Source organism: Gymnoscopelus microlampas, assembly GCF_963454915.1.
Source record: "Gymnoscopelus microlampas genome assembly, chromosome: 21".
NCBI lineage: Eukaryota > Metazoa > Chordata > Actinopteri > Myctophiformes > Myctophidae > Gymnoscopelus > Gymnoscopelus microlampas.
In genome coordinates, this window is record NC_139958.1 from 971,517 (window position 1) to 985,329 (window position 13,813).

Here is a 13,813-nt window from a genome sequence, read left to right on the forward strand (position 1 = left end):
ATTACACTCTGCTTATTACACTCTGCTCATTTCACTCTGCTTATTTCACTCTGCTTATTTCACTCTGCTTATTACACTCTGCTTATTACACTCTGCTCATTTCACTCTGCTCATTTCACTCTGCTTATTTCACTCTGCTTATTTCACTCTGCTTATTTCACTCTGCTTATTACACTCTGCTTATTTCACTCTGCTTATTTCACTCTGCTTATTTCACTCTGCTTATTACACTCTGCTTATTACACTCTGCTTATTACACTCTGCTTATTAAACTCTGCTTATTACACTCTGCTTATTTCACTCTGCTTATTACACTCTGCTTATTACACTCTGCTTATTACACTCTGCTTATTCACTCTGCTCATTACACTCTACTTATTTTACTCTGCTTACTACACTCTGCTTATTACACTCTGCTTATTACACTCTGCTTATTCACTCTGCTCATTACACTCTACTTATTTCACTCTGCTTATTACACTCTGCTTATTACACTCTGCTTATTACACTCTGCTTATTCACTCTGCTTATTACACTCTGCTTATTTTACTCTGCTTATTACACTCTGCTTATTACACTCTGCTTATTCACTCTGCTTATTACACTCTGCTTATTACACTCTGCTTATTACACTCTGCTTATTCACTCTGCTTATTACACTCTGCTTATTACACTCTGCTTATTACACTCTGCTTATTCACTCTGCTTATTACACTCTGCTTATTACACTCTGCTTATTACACTCTGCTTATTACACTCTGCTTATTCACTCTGCTTATTACACTCTGCTTATTACACTCTGCTTATTTCACTCTGCTTATTTCACTCTGCTTATTACACTCTGCTTATTCACTCTGCTTATTACACTCTGCTTATTTCACTCTGCTTATTACACTCTGCTTATTTCACTCTGCTTATTACACTCTGCTTATTTCACTCTGCTTATTACACTCTGCTTATTTCACTCTGCTTATTACACTCTGCTTATTCACTCTGCTTATTACACTCTGCTTATTACACTCTGCTTATTACACTCTGCTTATTACACTCTGCTTATTACACTCTGCTTATTTCACTCTGCTTATTCACTCTGCTTATTACACTCTGCTTATTACACTCTGCTTATTACACTCTGCTTATTTTACTCTGCTCATTTCACTCTGCTTATTCACTCTGCTTATTACACTCTGCTTATTTCACTCTGCTTATTACACTCTGCTTATTCACTCTGCTTATTCACTCTGCTTATTACACTCTGCTTATTTTACTCTGCTCATTTCACTCTGCTTATTCACTCTGCTTATTCACTCTGCTTATTACACTCTGCTTATTACACTCTGCTTATTACACTCTGCTCATTTCACTCTTTTTATTCACTCTGCTTATTCACTCTGCTTATTACACTCTGCTTATTTTACTCTGCTTATTACACTCTGCTCATTTCACTCTGCTTATTCACTCTGCTTATTACACTCTGCTTATTCACTCTGCTTATTACACTCTGCTTATTACACTCTGCTCATTTCACTCTGCTTATTACACTCTGCTTATTACACTCTGCTCATTTCACTCTGCTTATTCACTCTGCTTATTACACTCTGCTTATTACACTCTGCTTATTTTACTCTGCTTATTACACTCTGCTTATTACACTCTGCTTATTACACTCTGCTTATTACACTCTGCTTATTTCACTCTGCTTATTACACTCTGCTTATTTTACTCTGCTTATTACACTCTGCTTATTTTACTCTGCTTATTACACTCTGCTTATTACACTCTGCTTATTTCACTCTGCTTATTACACTCTGCTTATTTTACTCTGCTTATTACACTCTGCTTATTTTACTCTGCTTATTACACTCTGCTTATTACACTCTGCTTATTTCACTCTGCTTATTACACTCTGCTTATTACACTCTGCTTATTACACTCTGCTTATTACACTCTGCTCATTTCACTCTGCTCATTTCACTCTGCTTATTCACTCTGCTTATTACACTCTGCTTATTACACTCTGCTTATTTTACTCTGCTTATTACACTCTGCTTATTACACTCTGCTTATTCACTCTGCTTATTTCACTCTGCTTCTGCTTATTTCCATCTCTGAATACATGGAATAAAGCTCAATAAATCATCACAGACTGAGGCTTTAACCTCAGATCAAATACTCTTTGATCTTAAAATAACTAATAATAATAATAATAATAACTAGAAAATGTGCTCCTCGGAGCACAGGTCTCCGCCAGTATTTCGTCATGTGTCTCGCTAGCCAATCAAAAGCATTGGTGACAACATATTGTCACGTGTCACGTGAAGCTTGACCAATGTTAGCTTGGCTAGGGGGGGGGGGGCACAGCGTGAAGGGAACGAAAACATACTCTCCTCCTCTGGCGGAGACAATAATAATGTCGCACTGCGACGTGTTGCGAGCTTGTAGATCTGCTATTTCCGGTGCGTTGACATGCTTCCATAGAAGACATGCTGGCTTCTATGGAATCCAAATGTCATGGCGACGGAGAACGTAGAAATTAAACATAGAAGAAATTGCAAGGTTTTTAAAAGAGGAATGGAACAGAGTAATCTGTATGGGAGTATATATTACAATGTGTACAGAGTAATCTTTATGGGAGTATATATTAGAATGTGTTTACAGTCTCACTGCATTTTATACATGCTTACTACTACAACTTTAAACTGACAATATTTAAATGACATTACATTACAGTCATTTAGCAGACGCTTTTATCCAAAGCGACATACAATAAGTGCATTCAACATAGGTAGGGAACTAAACTACTAATCACCGGAAGTCTGAAGTGCATTTTCTTCTAAAACAAACAACTAAGAGTATACCTAGCACTAAGGTAAAAGTGCAATATATCAGCTTCCTACTCAACAGATGAGACAAAAAGGAAGATCAAATGAGCAAGAGCTAAAACAAATATGTGTATCAAATAAACAAGATCCAATAAAACAAGAGCTCGTATATCATTACTATAGAGTGTTTGTTCAGTAACAGTGTTAAATAGCTCTATATTGTGATAGTAATCATTACTATAGAGTGTTTGTTCAGTAACAGTGTTAAATAGCTCTATATTGTGATAGTAATCATTACTATAGTGTTTGTTCAGTAACAGTGTTAAATAGATCTATATTGTGATAGTAATCATTACTATAGAGTGTGTGTTCAGTAACAGTGTTAAATAGCTCTATATTGTGATAGTAATCATTACTATAGAGTGTGTGTTCAGTAACAGTATAGAAGAGGACACAATCTGAGAGATAGCCTAGTTCATGCACATATAAAAACAAGGAAAAGGGAAACACAATCATTGTTAGCACCACTTCCGAATGGTTGCTATAAATGTAGAAGTTGTGCCCAGTGCAACAATATGGTCAAAGGTAACTACTTTTCTCACCCCCATACTGGGAAGAAACATTCTATCAATGATGTCATTACTTGTACCACTACACATGTTATTTATTTGATTAAATGTCCATGCGGACTGGTTTATGTGGGAAAAACATCACGCCAGCTCAAACAAAGAATGAGTGAGCATAAAAGCACAATAAGGAGAAATGACAGGAACTACCCAGTAGCAGTACATTTTAATGACTTCAAACATGACATCTCATCGTTCAAATTCCAAGGGATTGAAAAAATTATTCTACCTGAGAGATGGGGAAACATAGATGAAATACTAAACAAAAGAGAAGTTTATTGGATTTATACCCTACAAACATTATTCCCAAAAGGGTTGAACGATGAAATTCCATGGCATGTGATGTTGTAATTCTTTGTGGGACTCTGTAATATTATTTATATTAATTGTCTGGGCAAAACCAAGCTCTAATGCAAAGTTAAGAGTGACTTATGAAAGCCGCAAGGCCGATGTTTTCATTTCTTAAGTTTGTTTCTGTATAGAGTGTGATTGTCTCACACCTGTGAACCAGATGGAGTGGTATAGTAGTATATAAGAGCACAAAGTGGTAGTATATATGAGCACAAAGTGGTAGTATATAAGAGCACAAAGTGGTAGTATATAAGAGCACAAAGTGGTAGTATATAAGAGCACAAAGTGGTAGTATATAAGAGCACAAAGTGGTAGTATATAAGAGCACAAAGTGGTAGTATATATGAGCACAAAGTGAACATGATTGTAAGACACTCTTGAGGAAGGTCCAGACGGACCGAAACGTTTGTCAATAAAAAAAAGTGAGTTGCCACAGCAAGATACAGTGTGCGGGACTTCTTGTTTGATTCACATATGTATTGTTTGTCATAGCAGTAACCTGTAAGCTGATAGTAGTGTATGTCTGTCTGTGTTCTTAAATGTCGTCATGATTTGAAGACGTTCAGAAAGCACTGACCTTGTTCCACTGCTTACAGACCAGGCAGCAGGTGAGGAGGGTCTGGGGGTCCAGCCATCGCAGCAGGTAGAAGGTGAGCTCCAGGGGCAGCAGGCGCAGGAAGTCCCTCTTCAGCAGCGCCTCCAGCCCGTTGGACAGGTGACGCAGCTGGACCGCCCCGCTCAGCGAGATCAGCTTGTCCAGGGACTGGTTCCTCTGCTGCTCGCTCAGCGTGAGGAAAGACACGGACACCGACTCCAGCCACCCCTCAAAGACCGCCTTCTCCATGAGGACATGAGAGCAATGACCTGAGAGAGAGAGAGTCAACCCATTAAGACCTGTACCCCTCTATGAGGACATGAGAGCAATGACCTGAGACAGAGAGAGTCAACCCATTAAGACCTGTACCCCTCCATGAGGACATGACCTGAGAGAGAGAGAGAGAGTCAACCCATTAAGACCTGTACCCCTCCATGAGGACATGACCTGAGAGAGAGAGAGAGAGTCAACCCATTAAGACCTGTACCCCTCCATGAGGACATGACCTGAGAGAGAGAGAGAGAGTCAACCCATTAAGACCTGTACCCCTCCATGAGGACATGACCTGAGAGAGAGAGAGAGAGTCAACCCATTAAGACCTGTACCCCTCCATGAGGACATGACCTGAGAGAGAGAGAGAGAGTCAACCCATTAAGACCTGTACCCCTCCATGAGGACATGACCTGAGAGAGAGAGAGAGAGTCAACCCATTAAGACCTGTACCCCTCCATGAGGACATGACCTGAGAGAGAGAGAGAGAGAGAGAGAGAGAGAGAGAGTCAACCCATTAAGACCTGTACCCCTCCATGAGGACATGACCTGAGAGAGAGAGAGAGAGTCAACCCATTAAGACCTGTACCCCTCCATGAGGACATGACCTGAGAGAGAGAGAGAGAGTCAACCCATTAAGACCTGTACCCCTCCATGAGGACATGACCTGAGAGAGAGAGAGAGAGTCAACCCATTAAGACCTGTACCCCTCCATGAGGACATGACCTGAGAGAGAGAGAGAGAGTCAACCCATTAAGACCTGTACCCCTCCATGAGGACATGACCTGAGAGAGAGAGAGAGAGTCAACCCATTAAGACCTGTACCCCTCCATGAGGACATGACCTGAGAGAGAGAGAGAGAGTCAACCCATTAAGACCTGTACCCCTCCATGAGGACATGACCTGAGAGAGAGAGAGAGAGTCAACCCATTAAGACCTGTACCCCTCCATGAGGACATGACCTGAGAGAGAGAGAGAGAGTCAACCCATTAAGACCTGTACCCCTCCATGAGGACATGACCTGAGAGAGAGAGAGAGAGAGAGAGAGAGAGAGAGAGTCAACCCATTAAGACCTGTACCCCTCCATGAGGACATGACCTGAGAGAGAGAGAGAGAGAGAGAGAGAGAGAGAGAGAGTCAACCCATTAAGACCTGTACCCCTCCATGAGGACATGACCTGAGAGAGAGAGAGAGAGAGAGAGAGAGAGAGAGAGAGAGAGTCAACCCATTAAGACCTGTACCCCTCCATGAGGACATGACCTGAGAGAGAGAGAGAGAGTCAACCCATTAAGACCTGTACCCCTCCATGAGGACATGACCTGAGAGAGAGAGAGAGAGAGAGAGAGAGAGAGAGAGAGTCAACCCATTAAGACCTGTACCCCTCCATGAGGACATGACCTGAGAGAGAGAGAGAGAGAGAGAGAGAGAGAGAGAGTCAACCCATTAAGACCTGTACCCCTCCATGAGGACATGACCTGAGAGAGAGAGAGAGAGAGAGAGAGAGAGAGAGAGTCAACCCATTAAGACCTGTACCCCTCCATGAGGACATGACCTGAGAGAGAGAGAGAGAGAGAGAGAGAGAGAGAGAGTCAACCCATTAAGACCTGTACCCCTCCATGAGGACATGACCTGAGAGAGAGAGAGAGAGTCAACCCATTAAGACCTGTACCCCTCCATGAGGACATGACCTGAGAGAGAGAGAGAGAGAGAGAGAGAGAGAGAGAGAGTCAACCCATTAAGACCTGTACCCCTCCATGAGGACATGACCTGAGAGAGAGAGAGAGAGAGAGAGAGAGAGAGAGAGTCAACCCATTAAGACCTGTACCCCTCCATGAGGACATGACCTGAGAGAGAGAGAGAGAGAGAGAGAGAGAGAGTCAACCCATTAAGACCTGTACCCCCTCCATGAGGACATGACCTGAGAGAGAGAGAGAGAGAGAGAGAGAGAGAGAGAGTCAACCCATTAAGACCTGTACCCCCTCCATGAGGACCTGTACCCCTCCATAAAGACCTGTACCCCTCCATTAAGACCTGTACCCCTCCATTAAGACCTGTACCCCTCCATTAAGACCTGTACCCCTCCATGAGGACCTGTACCCCTCCATAAAGACCTGTACCCCTCCATTAAGACCTGTACCCCTCCATTAAGACCTGTACCCCTCCATTAAGACCTGTACCCCTCCTCCATAAAGACCTGTACCCCTCCATGAAGACATGTACCCCTCCTCCATTAAGACCTGTACCCCTCCTCCATTAAGACCTGTACACCTCCTCCATGAAGACCTGTACCATAACCCATTTCCAAACTCAGGACCAAGTTCTGTGAGACTAGAGAAGTCTGGGACAGACCGCGAGGTGGCCGTCCCAGGGATTGAACACCCCAAGAAGACCGGTTCCTCACCCTCTTCACTGAGGAACCACACATTCACACACACACACACACACACACACACACACACACACACACACACACACACACACACACACACACACACACACACACACACACACATTCACACACACACACACACACACACACACACACACACACACACACACACACACACACACACACACACACACACACACACACACACATTCACACACACATTCACACACCGATGGCAGAGGAAACCATACAAGGCACCAACCTGCTCATCGGGAGCATTTAGGGGTTCAGCGTTCCACACTGAGGACACTTCCACACTAACTCTGGGGGAGCCCGGGATGGAACTGGGAACCTTGTGGTTCACTCGCGGGTCCCATCCGGCCGCTCTACCCCTGAGCCACTGCCGGCCCATGGTTGTTTGTACAGTTTGTTGCGTGTTCTAAGTTTAAGTTTATAAAAGAGACAAGCTTCTGTCTGCTAAATGACTGTAATGTAATGTAATGCAGTGGTTCTCAAACTTTTTCATGTCAAGGACCCCCAAATTGACACTTATTAGCCCGCGGATCCCCATTTGAAAAGATAAGCCAGGGACCCCCATAAGAGAAGATTTTTACGTCTCTAGCAGTGATTCTCAATCATTGTAATTTAAGGACCCCCCCCCAGTTTGACATGCATTAGGCTACGGACCCCCATTTAATGGCATTTCTATCTCTGAGACCCCAATTCATATTGTAAAATCAATGTTAATGTAACTCTGAGAGTGTACAAATGGAACCAAATGGACCCATGAGGGTCCATTTGGTTCCTATAAATCATTTAGCTGGGGACCCCCTGGTATCCCCTCAAGTACCCCTGGGGGTCCCCGGACCCCAGTTTGAGAACCAATGATGTAATGTAATGTAATGTAGGGGTCCTTGAGGGGGTTCCAGGGGGTCCCTAGCTAAATTATTGATAGTTAGGATTAGGAACCAAGTGGACCTGTAACTCTGAGAGTGTACAAAATGAGGATTTTACTGTGTAGATTTAGGGGTCCCTGAGATAACAAATTGCATCAAAATGGGGGTCCGTCCATGGTCTAACGCAGTGGTTCTGAACCTTTTCAGGTCGTGACCCCCCCAAAATAATCATGTTTGAACTGGAGACCCCTCACCCTGACAAGGAATAATGATGAATAATAGTCAGTTAGCCTACACTACATAGTAAGTCATGAATATTAATGAATAATAATGAATAACAGTCAGTTAGCCTACACTACATAGTAAGTCATGAATAATAATGAATAATAATGAATAATAGTCAGTTAGCCTACACTACATAGTAAGTCATGAATAATAATGAATATTAATGAATAATAGTCAGTTAGCCTACACTACATAGTAAGTCATGAATAATAATGAATATTAATGAATAATAGTCAGTTAGCCTACACTACATAGTAAGTCATGAATATTAATGAATAATAGTCAGTTAGCCTACACTACATAGTAAATCATGAATAATAATGAATAATGATGAATAATAGTCAGTTAGCCTACACTACATAGTAAGTCATGAATAATAATGAATAATAATCAGTTAGCCTACACTACATAGTAAGTCATGAATAATAATGAAAAATGATGAATAATAGTCAGTTAGCCTACACTACATAGTAAGTCATGAATATTAATGAATAATAGTCAGTTAGCCTACACTACATAGTAAGTCATGAATATTAATGAATAATAGTCAGTTAGCCTACACTACATAGTAAGTCATGAATAATAATGAATAACAGTCAGTTAGCCTACACTACATAGTAAGTCATGAATAATAATGAATATTAATGAATAATAGTCAGTTAGCCTACACTACATAGTAAGTCATGAATAATAATGAATAATAATGAATAATAGTCAGTTAGCCTACACTACATAGTAAGTCATGAATAATAATGAATAATAGTCAGATAGCCTACACTACATAGTAAGTCATGAATAATAATGAATAATGATGAATAATAGTCAGTTAGCCTACACTACATAGTAAGTCATGAATAATAATGAATAATGATGAATAATAGTCAGTTAGCCTACACTACATAGTAAGTCATGAATAATAATGAATAATGATGAATAATAGTCAGTTAGCCTACACTACATAGTAAGTCATGAATAATAATGAATAATAGTCAGTTAGCCTACACTACATAGTAAGTCATGAATAATAATGAATAATAGTCAGTTAGCCTACACTACATAGTAAGTCATGAATAATAATGAATAATAGTCAGTTAGCCTACACTACATAGTAAGTCATGAATAATAATGAATATTAATGAATAATAGTCAGTTAGCCTACACTACATAGTAAGTCATGAATAATAATGAATAATAATGAATAATAGTCAGTTAGCCTACACTACATAGTAAGTCATGAATAATAATGAATAATAGTCAGATAGCCTACACTACATAGTAAGTCATGAATAATAATGAATAATGATGAATAATAGTCAGTTAGCCTACACTACATAGTAAGTCATGAATAATAATGAATAATAGTCAGATAGCCTACACTACATAGTAAGTCATGAATAATAATGAATAATAATGAATAATAGTCAGTTAGCCTACACTACATAGTAAGTCATGAATAATAATGAATAATAGTCAGATAGCCTACACTACATAGTAAGTCATGAATAATAATGAATAATAGTCAGATAGCCTACACTACATAGTAAGTCATGAATAATAATTAATAATAGTCAGATAGCCTACACTACATAGTTAGCACAGAGGCTACAGCAATAACAACATGTACATAAAACATGTTGTTTTATTATAAACTCTGTAAATAAACAGAAGCACCGACCACTATCACATCAGGTTATGTATAATAACAATAAACAGACCACTATCACATCAGGTTATCAGGTTATGTATAATACCAATAATAATAATAATAATAATAATAATAATAATAATAATAATAAACAGACCACTATCACATCAAGTTAGTCACATAGCAGCAAAACCTATATGTATACATACAGTAATAACAGTAATAACAGTAATAACAGTAATAACAGTAATAATAATAGTATAATAGTAATAATAAACAGACCTGTATCACATCAGGTTAGTCACATAGCAGCAGAACTTATATATAATGTATAATAACAATAATAAACAGACCTGTGTATCAGATCAGCAGCAGAACTTTATACAGATCCATTCCTCTCTGTGGATCCTCACTGTACCAGATCTATAGATCCTCACTGTACCAGATCCATCGATCTGGATCGATCCTTCGATCTGTCCATGGATCACAGCAGTGTGTGTGTGTGTGTGTGTGTGTGTGTGTGTGTGTGTGTGTGTGTGTGTGTGTGTGTGTGTGTGTGTGTGTGTGTGTGTGTGTGTGTGTGTGTGTGTGTGTGTGTGTGTGTGTGTGTATGTGTGTGTGTGTTTTGGAGGAACTGTCACACAGATGAAATGCTGTTCCACTTCCTCTCCAGGGGACCCGTCTTCCGGTGCGGCACTCAACAGGGACCGACGTGAAACGTGTTCCCCTCACAACGGTTCCCCCTAACGGTTCCCCTCAACCGCTGTTTGGACATGTTTATATGTTTATATCATTTAATCTGTTAACTCTTGATTAATAAGTTTATTCTGTTATTGCTGATACATTACTGTTTATCTATCGCCGTAAAGCTGCAGAAGGAGCGCTAAAACGGTGAATTCCGAACATTGCTGGCCCTCACTAACCTACCTCATTGGTTCTCAAAGTGGGGTCCGGGGACCCCCAGGGGTCCCTGAGGGAGTTCCAGGGGGTCCCCAGCTAAATGATAGATTAGGCACCAAATGGACCCTTATGGGTCTGTAACTCTGAGAGTGTACAAATGGAACCAAATGGACCCTAACGGGTCCATTTGGTTCCATTTGTACACTCTCAGAGTTACATTTACATTGATTTTACAATATGAATTGGGGTCCCAGAGGTATAAATGCCATTAAATGGGGGTCTGTGGCCCTAATGCATGTTAAACTGGGGGTCCTTGAAATTAAAATGGTTGAGAATCACTGCTAGAGCCATAAAAATCTTCTCTTATTTGGGTCCCTGGCTTATCTTTTCAAATGGGGGTCCGCGGGGTAATAAGTGTCAATTAGGGGGTCCTTGACATGAACAAGTTTGAGAACCACTGTTCTAGAGTATGCTATTATTATTATTATTATTATTATTATTATTACCCTTATTATTATTATTATTATCAGGCTAGTTTGAAGTTTGAAATACATTTTATTCAATTATATTGTAAAAGTGAAGTTTGTAATTAGTCTTTGGTGATATATAATATAATATAATATAATATAACATAATATAATATAATATAATATAATATAATATAATATAATATAATATAATATAATATAATATATTTCATCATATAAATATACACCCCCCCCGAACAGCATTCGCTTGTTGTTCTCAATGCCACCACACGATGGCGCCAGATAAACACCTTCATGTTGAAGAGTAGAAACAGATGCAGATGGAACATTACATTACATTACAGTCATTTAGCAGACGCTTTTATCCAAAGCGACTTACAATAAGTGCATTCAACATAGGTAGGGAACGAAACTACTAATCACCAGAGGTCTTAAGTGCATTTCCTGTAAAAACAAGCAACCAAGAGTATACCTAGCGCTAAGGTAAAAGTGCAATATATCAGCTATCTACTTTCATAAACACATGAGATAAAATAGCCAAATCAAATGAGCACGAGCTAATAGATCCAATACAACAATACAACAATAGTTCCTACAACTAGTTAACAACAAGTAGGCCAGGCAAAGAGGAAGGGTAGTGTTTCCTGAAGAGGTGGGTTTTCAGCCTGCGGCGAAAGATGGGCAGTGACTCTGCTGTCCTGACATCAGTGGGAAGTTCATTCCACCACTGTGGGGCCAGAACAGAAAAAAGTCGTGACCGTGTCGATCGACCAGAAGGACCGTTGAGTGGGGAGGGAGTCAGTCGCCCCGAGGTGGCAGACCGGAGTGGTCGGGCAGGGGTGTGGGCATTGACCAAAACCCGGAGGTAAGAAGGAGCTGTTCCTTTCACTGCCCTATAGGCTAGCACCAGGGTTTTAAACTGAATGCGAGCCGCTACGGGGAGCCAGTGCAGAGAACGGAGAAGGATAGTTGTGTGGGAGAACTTGGGGCGGTTGAACACCAGACGAGCCGCAGCTTTCTGAACAAGCTCCAGAGGTCTGATGGCAGATGCCGGAGCACCAGCCAGTAGGGAGTTGCAGTAGTCCAGGCGGGAGATGACCAGAGCCTGGATGAGCACCTGGGCTGCCTTCTCCGTGAGGAAGGGGCGAATTCTCCTGATGTTGTAGAGGAGGAATCTGCAGGACCGTGTCACTGATGCGATGTTAGCCGAGAACGACAGTTGATCGTCCAGGGTCACACCCAGATTCTTCGCAGTCCGAGTTGACGTCACCACAGCGTTCTCAATGGTGATGGCCATGTCTCGGTGAGGACAGCCCTTCCCTGGGATGAACATCAGCTCGGTCTTGTCCAGGTTGAGAACAAACATTCAAACAGCTGGATTTAAAGTATTGATTCTAACAGTAATAATTAATGTAGAGAATCCTAGATCATTTATCAGCTTCAATTCTACAATGTTTATACTGCATACTGTCCATTATGAGTTCTGTCTCCTCATTGGATAAAACGAGTATCCTCAATGAGTCTAACATTCATTAGAAGGACAATATCAGTCACTAGAAGCAGAGACGTGTGTTTTAATGAGTCTAACATTCATTAGAAGGACAATATCAGTCACTAGAAGCAGAGACGTGTGTTTTAATGAGTCTAACATTCATTAGAAGGACAATATCAGTCACTAGAAGCAGAGACGTGTGTTTTAATGAGTCTAACATTCATTAGAAGGACAATATCAGTCACTAGAAGCAGAGACGTGTGTTTTAATGAGTCTAACATTCATCAGAAGGACAATATCAGTCACTAGAAGCAGAGACGTGTGTTTAATGAGTCTAACATAGAGATTGAAGTTGAATAGGCTTACATAGGAGGGGGCGTGTCTGGTATTTTTTTTTAAATAACATTTAACTTTAAACAATGAACAAGCAAACAAGTAAATATAAAACACATAAACTGAACTTTATTTCATTTAATCACTTATCGGCCTAAACATTTTTTAAAAATTGCCGATCTACAAGCAGCGACGCGTTGTGAGCTTGTAGATCGGCAACTTTTGACAAAAAACGGGACACATGGGCTGCAAAGGTGAAATAATGAGCCATACATGGGTCTGGTTATTAACATCATGTTACATTCCTTCCTATGGGACAATAAATACAGTCACCTCTCCAAAGCAGAGCCAACGCCAACAATAATAATATGATGATGATGAACGTGAATATGAAGAACCTTCTTTCAAATAATAATAATAATAATAATAATAATAATAATAATAATAATAATAATAATAATAATAATGATACTGATAATAGAGTACAGAAGTCCTGACGTCACTCGCTCATCCCCCATGGGTCATGGTTTTGTTTCTCCATTCTGAAATCCCATCAACGTGTTTAATATCACGGCATAGAGGAATGTTCTCAAGATAAAAATAAATAAATCTAAAATAGCAGATCTACAAGCTCGTAGCACGGCACTCGTATGTTTACTGGTGCTATAGATCTATGTTTACTGGTGCAATAGATCTATGTTTACTGGTGCTATAGATCTAT

The 13,813-nt window shown here is 40.2% G+C and overlaps 1 protein-coding gene across 1 annotated transcript in view; it reads right to left on the reverse strand.

Annotated features, from left to right (window-relative positions):
- fbxw2 (F-box and WD repeat domain containing 2) overlaps window positions 1–10,284 on the reverse strand; it is a 29,592-nt gene extending 19,308 nt beyond the window's left edge. Inside the window, exons 1-2 of the mRNA XM_084046662.1 lie at window positions 10,233–10,284; window positions 4,377–4,663 (exon numbers count right to left, since the gene is read on the reverse strand). Of these exons, the coding sequence (XP_083902788.1) occupies window positions 4,377–4,643 (267 nt within the window). The 5' untranslated portion in view covers window positions 4,644–4,663; window positions 10,233–10,284. The remainder of the gene's footprint in view (window positions 1–4,376; window positions 4,664–10,232) is intronic.
- Window positions 10,285–13,813: the final 3,529 nt, after the last annotated feature.